At 42.9% G+C, this 23,555-nt stretch overlaps 2 protein-coding genes across 26 annotated transcripts in view; both read left to right on the top strand.

Moving 5' to 3' along the window:
- rims2a (regulating synaptic membrane exocytosis 2a) overlaps window positions 1-16,491 on the top strand; it is a 164,255-nt gene extending 147,764 nt beyond the window's left edge. For 8 of the 25 annotated variants that reach the window (XM_086219170.1, XM_086219171.1, XM_086219169.1 and 5 more), the window contains 5 exons: window positions 12,398-12,539; window positions 12,734-12,846; window positions 13,093-13,194; window positions 13,288-13,427; window positions 13,504-16,490. In XM_086219170.1, coding sequence (XP_086075296.1) covers window positions 12,398-12,539; window positions 12,734-12,846; window positions 13,093-13,194; window positions 13,288-13,427; window positions 13,504-13,707 — 701 coding nt within the window. In that variant the 3' untranslated portion in view covers window positions 13,708-16,490. Of the gene's footprint in view, window positions 1-8,672; window positions 9,661-12,397; window positions 12,540-12,733; window positions 12,847-13,092; window positions 13,195-13,287; window positions 13,428-13,503 lie in introns of those variants that run through there. The other 17 variants (XM_086219179.1, XM_086219183.1, XM_086219181.1 and 14 more) reach the window with 4 other exon arrangements.
- A 2,504-nt stretch (window positions 16,492-18,995) lies between these two features.
- On the top strand, window positions 18,996-21,725 carry dcstamp (dendrocyte expressed seven transmembrane protein). Its single transcript, XM_086217408.1, has 3 exons — window positions 18,996-20,166; window positions 20,248-20,583; window positions 20,674-21,725. The coding sequence occupies exons 1-3, from the start codon at window positions 19,120-19,122 to the stop codon at window positions 20,755-20,757; spliced, it is 1,467 nt and encodes a 488-aa protein (XP_086073534.1). The 5' UTR covers window positions 18,996-19,119; the 3' UTR covers window positions 20,758-21,725.
- The last annotated feature ends 1,830 nt before the right edge of the window (window positions 21,726-23,555 follow it).

Raw genomic sequence — 23,555 nt, 5'->3', positions numbered from 1 at the left:
GAGGATCAGAATAATGGTTTTTATTGATTCATTTGGATGTCTCTGGCTATCCTGTAATGATGTCATAAAACACATTATATCTAAGTATTCCGTTTCTCATCAGAAAGGAAAATCACGTTTCTTCAGCCACGTTCCTCTCAAACTATTGAGGAAATCGTGAAACTCAAATTTTGTCACCCAAGAGGAGTTCTGTAAACATTCCTATAGTAACTTCTGCACTAATACTGTTTAATGAGCATTAAAATAAATCAGTCGCTCTCTCAAACAAATTAAGAAGAAACTGGATGTTATAATCATGAATGGGGGTTTACTGCTGGGCTGTTGTATACTCCATATAAACCCACTCCTTTCTCTCCCCTCCCACTCTAACACCTCATACTGGTGTAGTTTTTAGCCTCCAAACACCTAAGAAGGAGTGTTTTGTATGTGTGAGGGAAAAAAAGCTGAACTTTGAGCTTTCAGCTGAAGTAATTTATCTTCCAAGTTTAGCTAGGTGCCTGTATCAGCAGCTCCTCTGCTAGCTGAGGCTGCTAATTAATCTCCCAGGGGTTTGGAACAGACATGCTGCTCTCAGGATGATGCATGGAGGGAACACAGCAGCACAGGTACAAGCAAGGCTGAGGGACACCAGCGCCCTGCTGCTGTCCCCATATCCCTTTCTCTACCTCATTTAGTCTCCCTCTGACATTTTTATCTTGCTGTCAGTATATCCCTCCTCTTCATTTATTCATTTATACCTTCTTTATCCTCTCAGTCAACCTCTCAGAGTCCCATCTTTTCTGTCTTTCACGCCCCATCTGCTCTGTCTCTTCTGTCTATAATGACAATTCACTGGAGGAATCCTGGCTGGTAATCAGCCCAGACGCTCACGTGACCTAACCCTTCAGTGAACTAAATATATAGACATACTGTAAAAACATAAATGCTTTGCAAAGTTTAAAATGGACTGCCACACAACACAAGTATTCAATTCAAAGACCAGATCGACTCCTGGTAAAATCTCGTGCTCTGTGACGTCCTGGTGTTAAAACTGCGTGCAGACCTGCAGACATGAGTGCTTTTGTGTCATCAGACCACGATCCACCGTGTGTGCAGTCACACAAAGTCTGCCATATTGGTGTTGCAGTTGGAGCTGATGTTTTTTCCTCAACACCTTCATTTTGGTGCAAGTTCTCACTAGAGGGTCATTTTGTTATGGGAGCACGCGCCTCTGTTCAGTTCCATAGCTCAGAGCCGGTGCTGGATTCTTGTCTTTCTGGTCAATTTTGTGTGCACCTTTGAGTTTACATTAGGCCACTTAAATGCCTGATTTCTCTACTCTGTCTTTTGTTACATCACTGATGTCTTGTCACATACCAACATTTTTCATGTAAAAGCATTGAACACCCGTCCATTCTTTGCTGCTCTATTGGGTTATAGAGGCAGTCCCGGCTGACTCTCGGCTCGTGGCTGGAATAAATCATCAGCAATTAAAAAGTTCAATAATTAACATCAGCTCTAGAGCAACAGCCTTCACAGGTGGAGTCACTCAGTCTGGAGAATATTTTAACAGTCCAATCAAATAGGTGCTTCTTCAGAAGCAGTCTTGATGAAATTAAATAGATTCGCCGCCCAGCACTGTCTTTTTGTCCAGTCCTATTAAACTAGCTGACTTACGATTAGTTGGGCATATGCCTTTGTTAATGATAGTGTGCACTTGGAGCTGAACTCAAAACGAGGCAGGTAACCTCTAAAAACCAGATCATTCATGGCTTTGTCTCACGTGTGTCGAACAGTTACATGTAGGATGTCAGGTGTTGTAGTTTACCTAAAGAAAAGCTAGTTTATACATCAAATCCAGATCAGTTCAGTAGGCAGAGCTGACAGAGATTATTGATGTTTTGATTTGTTTTTGTTTGAAATGTCTCACATTGGGTTTACCGTGTCTTTCTGGGTTTTACCAATCTTTTGTTGTATTTTCTACTCTAGAGTCACTCTTTACTATTAACTGACAAGCTGTGATGTGAATATTAATACACATTGGTGGGTGAATTTAACTATTTTCAGACTGACAGCAGCAGCAGCAGCAGCACATCATGCCAGCCCTGGCAGACAGAGGACTGTGTCTCATTTCTTGAATAATTCAGTGTTTTTGTTTTGAGTTTGTGGTGTTTAGTTGGATCACCATGTAGCCATGACCCATAGTCAGTGTGAAGATGCGTTGTAGTTAACAGAGAGGCATGATATGGAATTCTTCACTGAGTTATGAGTTAGATAATATATTGTCAGTATAGAAACAAGTCTATGTGATACTAATAATTTGTACATAGAAAACATACATGTAAACTTTGTGAATTTGGAAAAAGTAACTTTTTCTTCCCCCATAATTTTTTTTAATTATTGTTTCCTCATCAATGATCATGAGTCAAGAAAAAAAATCAAAAGTGGTCCAATATACTGTAGATAATGGCCAATATGGAGTAAATGACCAGTATTAGCTGATAACGATGACATGCTGATAGAGGCACCTCTAATTCTTGACTCTGTATGTTTCAGTAGGAACGAAGGCCATGGCTCATGCTGTCGTGAGGGCACAAAATGGGTCTTTACCAATGTCAAGTAAATGTACTCCAACTTGGTTAAAAAAAAAAAAAGATTGCAGGTGCATTTAACTGACAAACAGCTGAGAGCACCAGACCTCCCTGTGTAATAACTCATTTAACACAAACCATGATAACTTGCTGCTACTGAAATCCATTGCAAGCGTTAATGTGAGCAGACTGCAGCTGTTAGGATCCATAAAGATGGAGCCACCGCTCGATCCTGCAGTCAGAGCATCTATCTTCTGTCAGCTTCTCCGTGAGTGCAGCCTGAAGCCCGTTGCGTCATCTCAAACCCTGTGACGTCATGCTGGCAGGGGTTTTCCCTTTCTATGTTTCTCAGAAACATATCTGAAGAATCTGAAGCTTCAGATAAGCTGAGGGTACACTAAATATGAACTTCCATGGTGCATTTTTAGGTCCTTTACTTCTCCTTAGACCGCAGACTTCTGCTTCTGTTTTGAGGTCAATCACTAACTGCCCTGCTCTATAGCTGCTAGTTGAAGCCTCGTGACTCAGGTGCTTCCAAAAATACTGTGATCAATTTGGTCATGAAGTGGGAGCGTGACGTCTCAAAAAAGACACACTTATTTCCTCTTTTAGGATGACGAGTTTCCACGCTGTGGTGACATGGCTATTTTCGCATGCAAGAGCCTCTCTTTTTTTTTTTACATATCACGCTACTTTGTTGTGGCTATGACTGCCGAATCAGCTGTCATCATGTCAGCAGTCTCTCTCCTCGGAAGTCGAGTGTGCATGTGCACATGTGGCTTTGCAGCATCCAGGTCTCGTGCTGCACTCATGTCTGCTCCCCTTTCGGTGTTTGCAGACAGCCAGGGGACAGAGCCAGGGGACAGACTGCTCACATTTCAGTACCTTTCTTTCTTCACACCTTCCACTGAATGTGTCAGACTTATTTGGAATGGTGTGACACCATGTCAGAAGATATCAGAAGACAGTGTATACATGTTAATCTTTCGATACTGTTTTATGACACCTATCCATCCATCCATCCGTTTTCTATACAGCTTATCCATCAAGGATCACAGGGGGTGGAGCCTATCCCAGGTGACACTCGGTGAGAGGTGGGGTTCACCCTGGATGGGTCGCCGGTCTGTTGCAGGGCCATCAGGAGCAGTTAGGGGTTCAGTATCTTGTTCAAGGACACTTGGACATGGTCACCGGGGAAGTGAGGATTGAACCAGCGACCCTTCTGTTGCTAGACGGCCACTCTTCCTCTGAGCCCTGAGCCCTTGTTGTATGACACGTTCTAAAAATACTCACATCGTCTGTGCTTTCATTAGCAACAACAAATCATGAGGATTTAGAGGTGTATAGACATTAGTTATGAGCATTAAATGAACATATGTCTCTGGGAGCAAATTTATCATAAAAAGTTGTTTTTTTCTGTTTTACACTTTTGCAAGTCTAACATCTCTCACTAATCATTTCCAGTAACCTCAGTACACTTCTCTCCCAGCACCAAACACTACAGATGAAGCCAGCAGCTAACTTGCAGAGCAAAGTGGAACATCTGAAGTAAAAAGCTGAAGAAGCAGATAATTCTCAGGAGCCGATGGAGTCTAAACCAGAGCAAAAAGGACAGAGAATGTCCTTTTCTACTGCTGGGGGAGCAGGCAAAGCTGTATACACCAGTTTGCCTCAAAGGGTTTTCTGACACAAAGCCACTTAGAGAGCCTTTGTCATAGGCGGGTAACTTTGTGAAAGGTTTTTACTTGAATCCAAACCTTTTTCCTAAACTTCGGCAAATAGAATTCCATTGAGCATCAGATGGGAAAAATAGGATTTAGGCAAGCAGAGGCAGCAACGTCTGCAAGTAAAGTGATGGCTGAAAAATTACTTGTGCATAATTTAACTTCTTATAAATCAAGCTTTTTTTTTTTATAAAAGATCTTAACCAGAACAAATTCTGGTCTGCAAAGTCTATTTTACGCAGAGATTCTTCAACGCTGGGAGTTCTTTTAATATTCTGACATTCCTCTACGATATCGAGAGTGAGCTACCCTTTACACAGACCTCTCTTCCTAATTTGTGCCTGAGTATTCTGTACCCTCAATCCCCCCTGTTCATTTCATGTGTAAAATGATTTGTGACTCATATTTAGTCGCTGAATATTACGAATGAAACAGCTTTCCCGTGTTGTGAGTGAGGGTGACAGAGAATGGTCAGCCTCACTTCATTCTGTCAGTGAATCCTCATCACCTCAGAGCCAAACACACGAGGGGAAGCTGCTCCTCCAGACTGCAGGCCTGGCCTTCATCAATTTAGGCAGCAGGGAATGTAAACTGAGGCAAAAATGGGTTTGCCCACATTTCCACATGTAGTACTGTGTGTGTATGATAAGTGCGTGAATGTGTGCGTTTTCGTACATCCATGCATTTGTGAGAGGATGAGAGCATTCCATTCAGCTGTGTTTAAAGCGTGTAGGGCCAGACTGTCTGTGTGACGCTGGGGCAGGCTTTTACTCATCAATCAGGAAGACTTCTGCCTCCTCTGCCTGCAAAGCAGACATCAGCTATGACTTCTGGGATGTTACTCTCTTCCCCTGTTGTTGAGGAACTGGCAGCATTCTTCAGATTCCTGTCATCTGAGGTGCTGGTGGTTTCCAGTAACGTAGTCACTTTCCTGTATGTTTGACAGAGGTCAGGATGAAGTGGAGCCTGACATGTAGCACGCTGCTTTACTGGTAACGTGGACCAGTCATGCTATTGTGAAAGTGATCCTCTTGTCCCTAAATGGAGAGTCTCCATTCCAACTGTAACTCAACACTTAGATGATAAGTAAAGAAAAAACCTGAGTGAAAATTGGCCCACGTAGTCATCGAATCAAAGATCTAAAAGTAATTTATGTTCTTATATTTTCTGCTCTGTTCTTTATGTCAGCCATCATAAACAGTCCTGAATTGTAGCTTGTCACCAACGTCATGTCAAACCTGCTTGGGAACCGCTTCTCTGTAATAAACAGCTTTTTATTTTATTCATTTTACACAGAAAGGTAACGTTTTCTGGTGTCTAGACCCTAGTTCACGATCACACATCCACGCGCCGTACTCAAGAGAGTTACAACAACAGTAATTAACCTTTTTCATTTGAATTTTGTTTTTTCATTTCCCGTGTCAGGTGTGGGTGTAGGACAGTGAAAATATAGATCTGCCTCTGTGCTTGTCTCTGTCATTGTGCAGTGGGTGGATGGGTACAGTAAGTATCAACTTTGCCTTGATGCAAAAGTTGAAATAAGTCTCACGTGCAAAATGTGTTCATGGAGTGAAAGCAGATGATGTCACGTGTCCATTGACGCACTTGGCACACGAGATTAATTACCTTTGTTTTCTTGCTAAATCTTGCTTGTTACTTTTGACACACGTGCTACAAGGGAGTTAATGGGAAGAACACTGAGTAAATTTGTATCCGTCCTTTTTTGTAATTAATGAACCTGGTAAGTTTGTCATTTATTTTAATGTTAAGAAAATGTATGATTTCAGTGTGTGACCGTTGGCAGAGGAGCCTGTATTCTACAAAATCCAGTAAAAGACTTGTTTTCTGACTGATTTTTGTTCATAGTTTTTTTCAGTTGTGCTAGAACTCATTTTATAAAATGTACCTTTGATGTGAGTGATGATTAAAAGGCATACACATCGGTGATTAATATTTAGATGTATGATTTGCTCAGATTGTTTTGACCTGATGGTGACACTTGATAAGAGGCTAAGGGATGAAAGTCAAGTAGCGTAGGAGTTGTTACAACTTAGACTGATATCAATTAATAGCAATCTCCCCAACAACTGAGCAGAAATTAGATATACCAACCTGCTGGTGGCGTTAAATGAGAAAGTCAGGAAAGAACACGACTGCCTCCTCCAGAGTCCATGGCGATCTCTCCAGTTGTTGAAAAGATAAACCAGTGTAGCAGACAAGACAGGAATCAAGACGAGACAGGTTCTCTAGTAGACTTGGGAATTGAACCAGCAACCCTTTTACTAGACAGCCACTCTACACGTCAAAAGGAGGCAAAGCTAATTTGAGCTAATTTGTGTTTGCTGTCAGCAGCAGGTAATAACAGATGTCTGCTGACTGCTGCTAAATGCATGTCTGGTCACGTATCAAAACGTGTTATCATCCACACACATTTTGGGCTCAACATTGTGAACATCATAGCTCCATCAGTGGTATTTGGATGCATTAGCATACAGCTGCAAACATTTCAGCCCAGCAGCGTGACTACTGACTCTCAGTAATGACCCGTCATAGCTGAATATGAATTTAATGGTAAATACATGACAACTTCACTTGATCGGATTTGACAGAGTGACTTTGACACCTCCGATTATTTTTGTCCTACTTTGAAAAGAAACCTGAACTTTATGTATTTAAAGAAGACAGATGCTTTAAAACGCACTGACAAAGAACGCAGTAGAGTTCACCTTAACTGATACTGAGAGATAATAATGTAATCTATAGACTTTATATTGTTTACCTTTGTTTATGAATTCCAGAAATCATTCAGCGATGATTTATGTGTTTGAACAACAAAATATTACTGGAACCACAACAAGAAACTGCTTATTTTGAGCTTTTAACATCCAGGAAATCACATAGTAGAGCCACTGATCACCTCTGTGACCGACTGGCAACATTTATCACAGCATGATTTCACTACAATATATTTTGATATGATACAATACGTATTGCAATGATCCACACAATGTCCTGAAATGTTCAAAATAGAGCTGAAAATACAGCTTGTGTGTACCATCTGGTTAGTCTAGTAATATGTATCATATTATACAGTCAAACTGAGTCGAAACTACTTGATGCAGAATCCGTCCCAATTTATTCATATGAGATTTTTCACAGTTGCTCAGTCGTACATTGTTGCTGAACACAGTAAATGTAGTGCTGTATTGCCATGTGTTATGGTAGTGAGGACTGGAATATTCATAGAGATTCATGAAAAGAAATCATGATATATGGCTGTATTAATTTTACAGCCCAGCACGACAAAACACACTATACTACTATACACAGTGTGGCGTGTTCAGTCGGCTGTGTGATTTCATGCCAAGACCACAACTGTGGCAATATTGCTAAATTACGTGTGCATTATTTGACTGAATGTAAAAATGTCCATCTTTAAATGCAACTAATAGCTAGAGTAATTAGTTCAGAACACTGCTAGCATCTTGCTCGACCTTCAACCCTCCCTCCCCATTACGCTCCTCACGATCTTCAGCTGTCAGTGGAAGAGGCTGGGTGGAAGATGTCAGCTGATGCAATTTACTAATTCAACTTGGCTACAAAACCCAAAAAGCTTTCATATGCAAACAGGAAGAAAGCACACCAAAGTCTGTCAATGCTGCAAACAAACCCTTTACCAGGACCACCTCTTGGTTCTGGTCTTGGCACAGCCTCACGAGGCCTTAGTCTGGACCTCTGAAAGGTCGAGGTCATGACTTAGTCTCGTAGTAGGTTGTCTTGACTACAACACGACTGTACGAAACAAGTAGGTACTGAACTCCGCTGAGTGTGGACCCATTGAAAGGACCTGACTAAGTTTATTCGTTAGTGTGTGTTCTGTCCAACTTCTCTGTAGCTGTGAAAGTGAAGTTCTCTTTCTTGTCTGTGCTGACCTGATGAAATAGACGCCATACATGAAACGCTTCCTGTATGGAAGTAGGCTGCGGTGTCTCTGAGAGTTTGCCTCTCCATCTCCGGGAGCTCACACTGTCTATGATTCATGCCGTCTTGTCTTGCACCTATTCTGCCAGACACATATTCAGAACAAAATCGTCAGGATTGGTTTTGTGGCAGCGTGTCAAGCATCACAACACCACAAGATGTTGTTTTTATTTTCCAGCTACAGCAGTGAGAGTTACCAGAGGGGCTGAAGTCGGCCCTCACTCATCCTGCCAGTAAAGAGATCAGCAGTGCCGAGACCACCTGTAGAGAAACCTTTGTTTGTTGTTTCTCTCTGCTCTGACTGTTTAATTTGACCACGTGTGTCCTCACATGGCAGCAGTGAAGTGAAAAAGGGTAATATTTGGTATATTAACATTTATTTATATTTTCAACTTCCAACAGAGAGCTGGTCTGAATGTTTGGACTTGGGGTTTGTGACTGATCAAGGGAAACTGAGCATAGCTGAGTCGTGGAGGCTGTGGATTGATGATGGATGACATTTTCAGGTTGAGCACGTGAACGGTTTCTGGATTTCTCATTTTTGCCGAACAAAATTCCTCCCAACACAACACAGCTGTGTTATGCTAGTTGTGGAAGAGAGAAAAATAAAGTAGCAGAGCTTGGCACGTGAACTTTGAATGACTGCCATCTGGCTGGAGCCCCTTCATACGGAGCAGGCCTGTTGGCAGACCTAATGACAGCTTGTTTTCACTGGCCTCTCTGGATAACATGAGGAGATGAAGGGATGGTGGAAGAGGGCATGGAGAGAAAAGGAAAATAACTGATGGATCGCACAAAAAAAACAAAAGTGCAAGGCGAGGGAGAAAAGAGCAAATAGTAAAAGAAGAGGTAAAAAAAGGGTTAGAAAGAAGAAGGGAGGAGGGGGACTCAGTATCTCTGGGTAGAGCTCGTTCACCCGCAGAGCCAGCCGAAGTGCGCCTGAGCAGGCTGGCCCTCTTATTGGTGGAGCGGGATGCAGCTCTCCCCTCCCCCCCAGAAGAAAGAGAAGAGGTGCAGCAGGAACGTCAGACAACACAGAGCAGCACCAGACTCAGCTCCTGAAGCAGCGTTTTCTCCCAGCGTCTCGGGACAGAATCGATGCCAACAGACACCACAGCTCCTCCTCTCACAGCCGTCTTCTTCTCCTGGACTTTAGCTAACAGATTTCATTTAATTTGAATTTTGACACCTTAAGCTGTAATTCGATTGAGTTTGTTAAGAAGGACAAGCGTCTGTCACCATGGGCAGGCAGGGGCATGATTCCTCTGCTCCGGCTCCTGGGATGCGTATCCAGCGCTCCCAGAGTAAGATGAGCCTGTCTGCATCGTTCGAAGCTCTGGCCGTCTACTTCCCCTGCATGAACTCCTTTGACGAGGAAGACGGGGGTAAGACAACCAGGGAGCTGGGTGGTTGTGGGGTGGGGGTGGGGGGGTGGTTACACTGTCTGATGTGAGGGATGCATGCAGGATTAGTCGGAAGATGCAGACAACGGCGACGGTAGCGGGGAGATGTGGGGCCACTCGGTAGAGGTCATTAGTTTGATTAGTTCGGGATGATGAGTAGTGTCTGGTATTATCATGAACTGAAGGTTGATATCTGTGCTGCCATTGGTGGTGGTGGTGGGGGGAGGGTCGCAGTTACATTCTTCTCATGCTAACCCAGCAGATTTCTCATTGACGATTTTGAAATCAGGTTCAGAGAATGTCAACATAAGAGTCAATATCTGGAATGGATCATTGTGTAGTATCCTGAGGGCGGGAGGACTATGATGTCCATCTGTGTCTCTCTAAGTTTCCTAAACATTGGCTTATATTAGCACCTCCTAATTTATCATTTCCTCTTCTTGTAGCAAGGGTTTATTTATAGAAGATAACAACTTTTGGGTTTGTAAGGCAGATTTGTGCCTTTAACAGGCTCTCTTTTCTTCCCACTCAAAGTGACACCCGTACTCCCACTTGTACTCTCGGTTGCTGAACAGCTTCACTCTGTCATTGTTTCTAACTGTCAGGCAGATTTGATGGCGGCCAACTGTTGGTGACAGTCCAATTTTGATTTTAATGCAACTCCACAGTCTTCAGACTGAGAGAAACTGCATTTATGAATCATAAATCTGACACTGCTTCAAAAGTATTTGCGTTATTGTTTGCATAAATTTATGTAAGTAATACTTTCATGTGCAGTAGTGCAAATATATTTCAGAATGGGCCTGAAGTGAAATAAAAACACATGGGCAACTTCATAAGGTCCCCTTGTTTAGTCTAGTAGGGTCAATGCAGCAGCACAGATAGATGGAAGCCACTCTGAGAGCAGATAGACTAGAGCAACTCGGCCAAACCCAGAGTAAGAAAAAAAAGAAGCAATTATCTGCCCCCAAAATTAGTGAGTATGTAATGTGGGTTTAGTGGGTGACATAATTATTACAAAAATGATGCAGTGGTTAGCACTGGCGCCTCACAGCCAGAAGGTTCTGAGTTTGAATCCATCGACCGGCTTGGCCTTTGAGTGACAGCGCGGGTTCTATCTGGGTGCCCCGGCTTCCTCCCACAAGCGAAACCATGCTTGTTAGGTTAATAAGAGACTCTAAATTGCGTGTCGGTGTGAGTGGTTGTCTGTCTCTTCATGTGAGCCCTTTGATGGACTGGTGCCCTGTCCAGGGTGACCCCGCCTCTCACCTGATGACTACTAGGATAGGCTCCAACCTCCCCATGATCCTGAACACGATAAGCGGTTGCGGCAATCGATGGATGGATTTATGATTGAGGTTGTTCTCTGAAAGTGTTTCCACTATTGTGACCACCTACTTTGACCTCAATAATAAATAGAATAATGTCGAATTACGACCCTTCTGACAGTGGTAGCAAGAACTGAATGTTACAAGCATCATTGAATTTGCAGAGGGGTTTTACTGGGGTCCCTTAGGTTGTACATGTGGACCTGGTGAAGTGTGCAGTTCACCTGGGAAAGGATTTTCAGTTGAGGTGTAGAAAACCTTGAAAAGAGCACATTTCATCTCCAGACTAACACGTGAATTCTGTGCTGGATGTGTTTTAAATGTCATTGATAAGATCTGAGCTGCTGATGGTGAGCGCTGCTGTTTGGCCTTGATGACTCTGGCCCCTGATGCGATGTGAAGAAAGCAGGAAGTGGAGGCAGAGGCTGAATAACAGCACATCTCAAGGCTGAAAGGATCCGGGTGTGTTCATGCCGTTGTGAGATACGGCAAGAGAGGAGGCTGAGCGAAGACAGCCATGACAGTTTGTAGCTGCTATGAATAACTAGAAGATCATCTGCCGTCACTTTGTTCCAGATAGTCAGTTTAACACTTCCTTCTAGCTTTGCACTGATTTTCTGAGGTCAAGGTGATATAATGTCCTTATTCATTTGATTCTAACTCTAACAGGCACAGCAATAATTCATTCAGCTCGGAGGATTCGTCTCTGATGGCACCAGTCACCAGATGGTGCGCTAACACGAGTGCAGATCCTAAATATAAAGTTATTGTTGAGTAGAATCATTGTATGAGGCTCCTCATCTCCGTGTGTTGGGCCAAGGGACACTGCCATGCTGTGTGTCTTTGTCCGCACTAATCGGCCAGGTGTGTCGCAGCGGAGCATTCATGCCTTTGTGTAGGCATGTCCACATTTTCACAGCCACATGGCTCCACATGCAGACTGCAGATGAGATGCGCAGCAGCAGGGCAGCAGCAGCGGCAGGGCTCAGGGAGGCAGTCAGCTGTCGTCTTGGATCAGCCAGGGGAGAGTGAGGCGGATGCTGGATGTTTGTAGTTGGAGCGTGGACTCATTACAGCTCCCAGAGGACAGAGCAGAGGAAGTGCATGTTTAGATCAACAGACACGAAAAGCTGTAATTCACTGGGGTTTGTTAAGTAAGTCCCCTGATCCGACTGTCAGACTGCCAAGATATGACCAAGAGAGGTTCTTTGGAATTCTCAGAGGTGATCTAGGTGTTTATTTACCAGCTTGGTGACTTACTAAGGAGCCAGTGAAAAAAACGGGTATGTCAGTCATCCAAGTGAACTCGCTGTGTGACTCATAACACCATTCAATAACAGCAGTTCTCTCTTTCTCTCTCTTTTTTGCTGTGTTTATCATCATTTGTGCAGAAGCAGGAGGCAAGAAATTACGCAGCACGATCCAGAGGAGCACAGAGACGGGCCTGGCGGTGGAGATGAGGAGCAGGATGACTCGGCAGGCTAGCCGCGAGTCCACAGACGGCAGCATGAACAGCTACAGCTCTGAGGGAAAGTAAGACGACAGGAACTGCCCATCAAATGTTTAGGACCTCTCGACTCCATCATGATTTACTGATTTACTCCAGTACCATATAATACAAACACGACAGGTTGTTGCGTGGAATTTAAAGCAAAGCGCAATTACAAAGAGAACACATTCTCTCCTCTCTTAATCTGTGTGTTAACAAGTGTGTCCGTCTGTTCCAGTCTCATCTTCCCTGGCGTACGGCTTTCCTCTGATGCCCAGTTCAGTGACTTCCTGGATGGCCTTGGACCCGCCCAGCTGGTGGGACGACAGACATTAGCCACACCACCTATGGGTGAGAGCAGCAATCCTTTGATCAGGGTCTTTTTTTTTTGTCTTGGGAGCACAGTGAGCTGTAGCAAAACCTGTAAACTGTCACTGCTAACCTCATTTATTAATTGTTCCATCTGACTGAGCATAATACACAGCACACACACAAACACACAAAATAAATACAAGTAAAATAAATAAATAATAATGATGATCAAAATAATAATAATGGTCATGGACCTGATGTGGAAATGTTTAATGTGTTGTTTAGGTGACATCCAGATTGGCATGGTGGAGAAGAAAGGAGCCCTCGAGGTGGAGGTCATCAGAGCCCGTGGCCTTGTGGGAAAACCAGGTTCCAAGGCACTGCCAGGTACTCACGGGTCGATGCACTGCAGATAATAAGGATGAGAATTCATGCTGGGGGTGAAACCAAGAAACTTGATTGTATTTCCTCTCCTCACAGCACCATATGTTAAGGTCTACCTTTTGGAAAATGGAGTCTGCATAGCCAAAAAGAAAACAAAAGTAGCAAGAAAAACCTTGGATCCTCTTTACCAGCAGCAACTGCCGTTTGAGGAGAGCCCCGGAGGGAAGGTTTTACAGGTAAGACTCTTCCGCACGCCGTCTCAGATTTCACAGGAAAACAAGCAAAAACGGACTCTTTCTCTGGTGTCTGCAGGTCATTGTGTGGGGGGACTACGGACGTATGGACCATAAGTCATTCATGGGAGCAGTTCAGATACTGTTAGACGAGCTGGACCTGTCCAACATGGTGATTGGCTGGTTCAAGCTCTTTCCTCCTTCCTCGCTGGTGGACCCTACTCTGGCCCCACTGACAAGAAGAGCTTCCCAGTCCTCGCTGGACAGTTTCTCTCGATCATAGCAGTGCGTGGACTGATAGCGTTGTTGTAGCAGCCAGTGTTGCGATTACAGGTCACGCCCCCCGGTTACACTGCATGCTTGATGTTGTGTCTTCTGAGCCTGTTTCTAGGGGTGCAAAGGTGATCCTGTGTTTTCAGCAAAAACGTCGCACACATTGTGCACGTGTTGAGCGTGTTGCAAGCTCCTGGCGGCCGGGATTGCCGGGTGTTATTGTTGTTGTTTGGAGGAAGCTGGAATGAACTCCTTAGCACGAGGAATCTGTCAATTCCAGGTTTTCATCCAGTTCGAAGCCATGGGGGTCAGTACTGGGAACTGCTAAATGAGTTCTACAGAAGCCCTTTTCGAATGAAAATAAATGTTTGACTATGATTTTTTTTAGTTTGTTTTCATTTTTTCTTTTTTCTTTTTCTTTTTTTTCTTTTTCTTTTTTTTTTTAGATGTCAGTGTACTTGTATCTGAAGGGGGTGACAGTGGTTCTATCCAGATGCTTGGTCACGCCACGCCAACAGAACTAGTTTTGTAGATGGAGATTTGAAGACCATCACTTTTGGGTGAGGTGTGTCCCAGCTTATGTCCACACACCCAAAACCGAAAAGAAAAGCCCTGAATCTTGCAGGTTGATGTGCTGAACCAAACCACCCATCACAGGCAATCTAGAAGTGGCGACCATCAACACTCAGAGTACACAGTAATGATCAAACGCCCATGAAAAGATGTACAATCTACCATCTTTCCTTCTCTGTTGATATATTGTATGAAAATGAAATCAGAAAAAAAATATTTTTTCCCTTTTTTAGTTAATTTGCATGAACACAAATTTAGCTGAATAAAAAAAAAGAAAATTATTTTCTTGAGGCTGCAACTTGCAAAAAAAGAAGAAAATGAAGAAATGAAGAAAAATACATAAAACTGATCAGCCATTTTCAACAATTTATATTATTTTTAAAGATAAATTTCACTAGTGCATGGTTTTCAAGGGGAGTGAATGCAACATCGTGATTTAAAAAAAAGACATCGTTTGTCATTCTTTAGACCGTTCATGAGTCTGTGTTTTGCAGACGTGCAGATAAGGGAAACCTAAAGGAAACCTTTGGGATTATTTAACAGAAAAATGTTTGTGTGACAAAAGTGATAATGAAAATAAATGTAAATTATTTATTTCATTGAAAAGGCCCAGGCCTTATAAAGATAAACATGATGTGCAAGTTGTACATGTTTCTCTTTTTCTTCCTTGTCCCAGGGTACTTCTCATTGTACTATTCATTACTACCATTGTTCCGTCCCCCAATATTGTCCAGATTTTAGGACTGTGGGTTCTTTTACAGTTCTGTATTGTTTTGGTATGTATTTTATTTTGAATTTGATTTGTTTAACAAGCATGTTGAAAAGGATTTTCTGCAACATGGCTTGGGCACACCTTACAGTAACTCAGCATGTTTTGATAAAGATGATATTTGGAATTTTTGCAGTTTCTTGTACAGTGCATGTCAACTTCATTCCTTTTCTCCTTCACCTTAAATTGAACTCTACGGCAAATTAGTTCTTGGTCTTCCACGACCGTTTATTGACGTTCTGACAAAACATTCCACCCCCAAGGTCATATTTTCTTTAAGGCTATTGAGAAAAAAGTGACAAGGAAATATTTTATATTTAATGGAGGCTGACGAAAAACAGTTGTGATTACAAGTGTATTTTATTTCAGTATTGTTGACGAACATGCAAAAATAATATGTACTGGTACAGCGAGAGGTCTATACCTAATCAAGAGGCAGCAAACATGCCAAGGACGTGCGTGTTGCTGTGGTTCAATTTTACAGGCACTGTTTGTGAAATGAGCTAAATCACTAGTTCAAATAACAAGGGATATTGCCACAGAAATTTTTTTTTTCTTGTTTTAATGAAAATGAAATTAATTTACTATATTTTTGTTAGTTTTATTTAAAAGCCAAGACCAGTTTATTTTTTATTTTCTATTTTTAGTAATTATAATTGCTTCTCGTGTCTGGGAAGTATATGAATCTTATAGTCGCAGTATGTCTGAATGAAATTGAAATGAGGCATTATTCCTCTTCCACATGAAGATGATGAATTTTAATGTCCAACAGAACCTTGTCGCTGAAACAAGCTACAGTACCTATTTTCTGTTTCATTTTCATTGTACATACCTTTAGATGTCAGAATTTGAATAAGTGAGCTACCAAGATTAGGCTCTTTTGGAACAGGAAAAATGCCTCACATGATGACAAAGACATATGTTATTTATCCTTTTGAATGCCTTTTAATTTTCTCTTTTTGGTGCAATGTGTTAATGCCAAGGCTATGTCTTGGTCAAGTATGGTTGAGTACAGAGATTTATGTAAGTTATTTTTCAAATTAAAAATAAAAAAATGATATTACACTAACGCTGAGTGTCAGGTGACGATAGAATGAACGCAGACGCACACCAATATTCTGTGTTTGCTACAGAAAGTGCAAGGCAAGTATGACCGAAATAAATAGTTAAGCGGTACTTTATTCTACAGTACTGTTACACTGTCACAAAAATTGCAATTTGCAAAAGCTCCAGTGAAAAGAAAAGCTCCAGAAATGCTGGATCCATGTTCATGATTCAACTCAAAGACCATGTGGGGTCCTGTTGTAAAAGTTGAATGTTTTATGGTGAAATATGAAAACTATACTCCTCATAATAAACCATCACAAGGCTCTTAAGTTTACCTGCAACTGAACGCAAATGGATGGAACATTTGTGATTTTTATGCCTCCACAGCAGGAGAGCTGCAGGCCGAGGCTTGACAGTTGTTTGTTCCTTTGACCCTTTCTTTTTAATCAATATCTCTGGAACACCTGGAGGGAATTTCTTCAAACATACTGAAGATCCACAGGGACTGGAGGATGACCTGAAAACATTTTGGTAGTCAAAGGTCAAGGTCACTGTGACAAGCACGCATTGCTGAGGCACACAACTTGGTTCAGTCCAGCTTATACTCATGATGAGACAATAAAGACACTTAAAAAAAACACTGATGACAAAACTTTATGTGATGGCAAGTTGACACACATTAACTGCCTGAATGACACAGACTCGAAAAGGTAAATCATCCATCCATCCATCCATCCATTTTCTACCGTTTATCCTGTTAAGGGTCACGGGGGGGGGGGGGGGGGGTGGAGCCTATCCCAGCAGGCTTCAGGTGAGAGGCAGGGTTCACCCTGGATGGGTCACCAGTCCCTGGCAGGGCCAACACATATAGACAGACAACCATTGGCTCTCCCAGCCACGCCTACGGTCAATTTAGAGTCTGGATTAACCTGGTCCCTCTTGATGTCTTTGGACTGTGGAGGAAGCTGGAGTACCAGAGAGAACCCAGCAGGAACAGGGAGAACATGCAGACTCACCCAGAAAGATCCCGTCCCAACTCGAACCCGGAACCTTCTTGCTGTGAGGCAACAGTGCTAACCACTGCACCACCGTGCCGCCCAAAGATGAATCAGTACATCATAAACAGCAAAACAAACTGCATGTGAATGCTAGAGACAGAGCGGCTTAATGCAGCCCCTCTGACCTCACTTGCTTCCTGATTACAGTCACAAATCAGAGTCCGAGGCGATCCATCCACCTGCTCTGTCTCTGCTTTGTCGCATTTGTTTTCTGTTCTGTAGTATTTGTTACTGTCAAGAAGTAAATGAAAACACTAAAAAACCACTATTTTAAACGAAATCCATTTGAAATAAAGAGGTTTATCTATTAATCAGGTTTTATTTACAAATCACACATCAGGGTTCGCACTGAGGAACTTTACAAACTGTGCTCTGTCCTCCGACCTTCAGTCAAGGTGAGAAAAACTTACTAGAAATCCCTTTTACAAAAACGATTTCCGAAAAGTAGATTATGAATTTATGCAAAGGGTTTTGATGTCAAGCAGCTTCAGAAGTCTCCAGCTGCGTTCCAGACGTACTGTACGTCCTTGTCTCCTCCCAGCTGCTGGCAGGTGTCCTCGATTCAGAATCTACCAGGTGTGGAGTCCTTGGCTCACAAAATGGAAGGGACTGAAAAAAAGATGATGCTGAATTTTGCAGTTTAAAAAAAAATTTTGCATAAAACTTCTTCCTCGTGTTCCTATGCAATGTAGGAGGCAATAAAATGAGACAAAAAATTTGGCCCTATATTTCTGATCTCGTCCACTCTTTCTGGTTAAAGTCGTATGACATGGAAGCTGTTGAAGAAAATGCAAGTTGGAATTCTTATAGCTTGTAATGTTTCCCAGATGGCAACATTGTTTGGACAAAATTAGCTTTTGTAGCATTAGACTCGTATCTTTTAGAAATATTTGGCCATTAAATTTGCAAGGCAGTATTTTATGATCAATCATGACCTCACTGTGCGTAACCCAGCTGGGTTAAACTCACCCCGTCAGTACAAGATAACTCATATCTTGTGTGTCATGACTTCAACCTGTGCATCATTAATTAAAAATACAAACAGTCATGTGACAGTCCGGTGAAGACGAGTTGAGTTGGGAGTGAAGAAGACTGAACGCTGTCAACACCCAGCCACATGTGGGGCAATGGAGTCATGCAGCGCCTTCAGCGCTGTGCTGATGTGGGATACTTGACACCCGCTCACCAGCATCCCGCAGATTTGACTTGATACCACTCTTTTATGGCTGGTGGGGACTAGCATGAGGTTCACTTTCTCTTTATAAAACACCAAACAAACAGCCAAAATGGCCCCGTTATAGAGAAAGTATATGTAGGACATATGTTGTAAATCCCTGCTTTTGCTTTTTCAGTAAGCCAAACTTTATTTTTCCTTTCGTTTCTATTTGTAAAGGTAATCACTCTGAGACACAAAGAATTAGCAACACAACGGGAAGTTTCCCTAACAACACACCAACCAACTCTACACCCAGTGAAGCCTGGTTTGAGTTGGTTGTAACAATAAAGCCAGTGATTTTGGTCAGTCATGCAATGATGAACCCATAGAGGGTCTGAATGCAGCTCATCCCTGAGCAGATTACACGTGAAAGATCGATCCACAATGAACACACAAGTCTAATTTAATATCAGTAAGTGAGTCGGGAAACAGTTTCGGTCTTATGTTCAGCAAAGCACCACACTGTCTCATATGCTGTCCAAATATGGTCACATATCAGTCTTTTGCTCACTTCTGCTTTGGTTTTTAACATTCAATACTCTGAAATGGGGAGTGGTTTGAGGGACAGTGGAGTTCCTCTTCCAGCAGTATTTGAGGAAACTGCAGACTTCACGCATCACTCTAGATGACACATTCTACACGCACGCTTTGTTTGGCACATTCGAAGTTTGAAATCAGATTTCAATCCAGATATTGCATTATCATTTTATTTTTTTATTTTTTTTTAAGTCAGCGACCTCATCTTTCATTCCAGCCAGGATGCTGCAGTCATGGACTGTGATTAAACGGAGCTTGGAGGGTATCGGCTCTCTGGCTGTGGATGTTTTCATCACTGGTGAACGGGACGGCTACAGGGGGACCACCGTCCTCCTCCTCACGTGCAGCTGCACCAGCCTCCTCCTCAGCTCCCTGCTCCTTCTCTACCTCCTGTACTCTCTGGACTATGAGATTCCAGTGGCTGGGGGGATCGCTGCTTGTTTTTGGACTCTGCTGACTGTTGCTCTCTTCTTGTCTAAGAGAATACGATGCATGACCACTCTGTTCGTCATCTCTGTTTTCATGAAGAAGAGCCGTAATCTGCTTTTGGCAACTGGAACCAGCTTAGTGGTTCTACGTAATATCCGCAACACATTGGAGAATCTGATGGGCCTGGTCAGGAGTATGATTTGCAACCTGAGGGCCAAGAAAGCTTCTATCGTTGCTCCTTTCAGTAACTATGTGAAAATGCTGAAATGGCTGGGGAATATACTGAGAGGGGTCACAGACCTGGGGGTGGTGGACCTCGATTCCCAGCTGAAGATTTCTCCCAAGGTGGATGTGGAACTCTTCAGGGAGAGGCTACTAGAAGCAGAGCAACAACTGAACACAACTGTCAAATATACTCGGGCCATAGTGACCACCGTCTCCTCTGTGATGGACCGGATGTTCCCCGCCATCAGCTTCCTGGTCCTCATGATGTTCATAGCCTTGCACATAAAAAGATACTGCAACAACATGAAGTACAAAAACAGCTTCATTAACAGCAGGTTCATTCAGTTTGACGAGAAGCAGAAGGCTGAAGGAAAGCCACATGTCCTCCCACTCACACCGGAGGAAGAGAAACTCTACCCCTCGGTCCCCTCCGCCCGTCCCACCACACGTGAAGGCAAAGCTCTGCTGAAATTTGGTACTCCAGTGATCTCCCATTTTGTAGCTTGGCTCATATTCATAACAGTGGATGCATTATTGTACTGTTTTGTTGATATCGTAACAACAAAGTTATCAGAGATGGAAGCGTTCCACATCCCCTTGTTAATGAGCATCAAGGTAATTCTGTTACCAGTCTGAGACCTGCTGAGAAGAATTAGTTCTGCCACACAACCACTAAACCCTCATTTATCTTTTCAGGGGATTGCAACTTTAATCGGAATACCATTTGCAGAAGAAAACTATCAGCAGGACTTTTCCTACTCTGTGACCCTGTTTGAGAAAAAGTGTCTCCCTAAACCCAAGCTGCTGCTCTACAGTTCCGTCCCTCCCCTGGCTGCCATCCTGCTGTCCTTACTCATTATGACCCTGGTGGCGTCTAAAGTGGTCCAGATCAGGCTGATGGTCTGTGAGCGATTCTTTTCCAACGCCGCAGAGGAGAGGGTGGAGTACCTGCATGCCAAAATCCTGAGGAGGAGATTAAAAATGACAGAGAAGAAAGCCAATAAAAGCAGCTTTACATCACTGATCGTTAAGGTTCGCATCGCAGTCTTGTGAATTGAATGATGATTGTATGATGGTTAAAAATGCTGTGACTTGGTTTTAAAACGTGTCTTCTCTCATCAGCCACATTTCTGGTGCCCTTTGCTTTTCCCACCCAAAGAGGATGGAGGAGTGTCGTGTGAGGAGGTCGTTCCGTCTGCAGCATGACTCGCTATTTTCACAACTTCCCTTGGGGATTGTGATGTTGGTCTTTCAGTCAGTTGTTCCACCACTTTGGTGCCGATCAAAACGTGTCATCCAGTACTGGTTGGAGGCCCAGAGGATGAACCAGCTGACTTGAGCAACCCTTGATCTTTTGCAACCAACAGGTTGACATTTGATTTTGGGAGAAATGTCTTTGTAACTGCAGGGAGGTTTGCTGACAAATGTGGGACAGACACCTTTGGTGCTATGAGGAGGACGCCTGAGGACGTCTCTGTTTGTGCTGTGGTTCTGTCACACAACTCCTGAGTGGATCGTCATGTGGTGCCCATATATGGCAATAAGTCCTTTGACTTTACCTCACATGCATCATCAGATCGTAGTTTGTTAAAAATCTGTAAAACCTTGACTTGATTTTAGTTCTCACTAGTGCTGCATTTTATTTAGAGCAGTTCTATGCAAGTTTTGCAGGAAGTGCTTTATTTTTGTGAAATATATATTTTGCTATTGGTATTTATTTAATTTAATAAAATAATAATAATAATAAAACATAATGTTGGGCTGCACGGTGGTGCAGTGGTCAGCACTGTGGCCTCACAGCAAGAAGGTTCCGGGTTCGAGTCCCGGCTCGGGCACGGGATCTTTCTGTGTGGAGTCTGCATGTTCTCCCTGTTCCTGTGTGGTTCTCTCTGGTACTCCAGCTTCCTCCCACAGTCCAAAGACATGCAATTGGGGACTAGGCTGATTGAATACTCTAAATTGACCGTAGGTGTGAATGTGAGTGTGAATGGTTGTTTGTCTCTGTATGTTGGCCCTGCGATGGACTGGCGACCTGTCCAGGCTGAACCCCGCCTCTCGCCCGTTGACGATGGGATAGGCTCCAGCCCCCCCGCAACCCTTAATGTGTAGGAATAAGCGGAAGATGACGATGGATGGAGGGAAAACATAATGTTTCTTAATATTAAATTATTGCATGAGTGATTCTTTTTGCTAGTTGAGTTTTGTATGTTTGAATTGAGAAATACACATTTCAGAATGATCAATAATAATATGATCAAAGCAAAATAAAAACAAAAAAAACCTTGTGATGCATTGTGTTTATTACATTGCAGTTGCAGTTACCATGACATTTTCCCCTGCTCATGCAGCTCTAATTCTTCAGGAAATCTTTGTGTGCTACCCTGCTACACTAAGACGGTGAACACGGTGAATCAGCACGGTGACCTTACTGGTATCTGGACTGACCTCATTGTGCTGCTTTGTTTATGTAGGAACCAACAGCAGTTTTAATGCTGCTAGCATGGCTGGACAACAGCGGTTCTAAAGGTCTGGTCCAGGGGCAAAAATATGTACTTAAATGTTACGACAATATGTTAGTCAGGATTGTTGTGATTAAGAAATGGACATACAACTACTAAATTACTAAATAATAGGAACAAATACATGTTTTATTTATATATCTATACTAATATAAATATTACTAAAATATATTTTTCAATATTGTGAGGAAAATGTGATTTTTGACTTGGGTAAGACGACTAAGAATTTGATGCTGTTGTATTTGAATGGTGCTTAAATGGTCTCTTGTGTCCCTTATGAGCAAAATCAGTTTGCAGCTCTTGAAGGTTCATGTTGTGCATCTAGAACATGAACAACTTGGAGAACCCGCAGTCTGCAGTGGTGGACAAAAGTTTTCGGACACTCTTTTTACACAATCTCAAATATTACTGTGAAATATTTGTGGAAAAATCATTTTTGTGATTCAAAAGGTGTGGCTGCATCCGACAGCCACAGACAAATACCAATGACATTCTTTTGGTTTATTGTTTACAAGAAAACTAACAAAACAAAATTTTAGGCATTTTCAGTATGTCAGTTCTCAACATTGTCGATATCAGAAGCAACAAATAACAGAGAATGTGTTCAAAACCGAACAAAAAATAAATAAACCATACACCCTCAAATTAATATTTAGTAGTCCTGCCGTTAGCACACAGGAGAGCTCTGACCCTGGCTGGCATGTTCCCCACGAGCCTTCCACACTGTTGAGGGGCAATCTTGTCCCATTCTTCTTAAATTACTGCTTTTAATTCTTCTAAATTCTTTGGTTCAGCTTTGAAAAAGACCTTCTGCTACTCCACCTCAGATTTTCAATGGGGCTCATGTTCGGGGATTGAGCTGGCCACTCTAAGACCTGGATACTGTGCTCCTGCAGCCAAGTACTGGCCCTTGGTGTGTGGCAAGGAGCGTTATCTTGTCGAAACATCCAGTTTTAACCTCTCTGGAACAGTGCACATGCAGAAGGAAGCATGTGGGCTTGGAGGATGTTCCAATACTTGGCAGAGTTCAATGTGCCGTCACAGACAGTGAGCTGACCAACACCAGCAGCACTCACGCATCCCCAAACCATGATACTGCCTCTGCCATGCTTGACAGTAGGCACTGTACATGCTGGAGACAATGCTTCGCCTGGCCTTCTGCTTACCCTCACATCAGCAAGAGCAAGATGGAGCTGGAAACTGGACTCATCTGACCACAGAATCTTCTTCCATTCCCTGGCTGTCCAGTTCTTGTGTGCTTGGGCCCAACAACGCTGTCTCTCAGTGATCGGGGCTTCTTGACGGCCTTGTAAGCCCTGATCTAAAAGTCGGCCACGTACAGTGCGAGTGGAACACTGGATGCCAGTTTGATTACCATTGCTGATGAAGCTCCAGTGATGTCATTTATCAGGATGAAGTCCTTTCTTGCTGAAGAAACCCTTGGACCCCCAGATCTTGGTTTGTCTTCCAAGCTGTTGGTTCGTC

Source organism: Aulostomus chinensis, chromosome 11 (assembly GCF_037954235.1).
Source record: "Aulostomus chinensis isolate RoL2024-O1b breed Wild chromosome 11, RoL_Achi_v1.0, whole genome shotgun sequence".
NCBI lineage: Eukaryota > Metazoa > Chordata > Actinopteri > Syngnathiformes > Aulostomidae > Aulostomus > Aulostomus chinensis.
The sequence above is the reverse complement of the archived record's forward strand: the minus strand, read 5'-3'. Positions and strand labels throughout refer to the sequence as shown.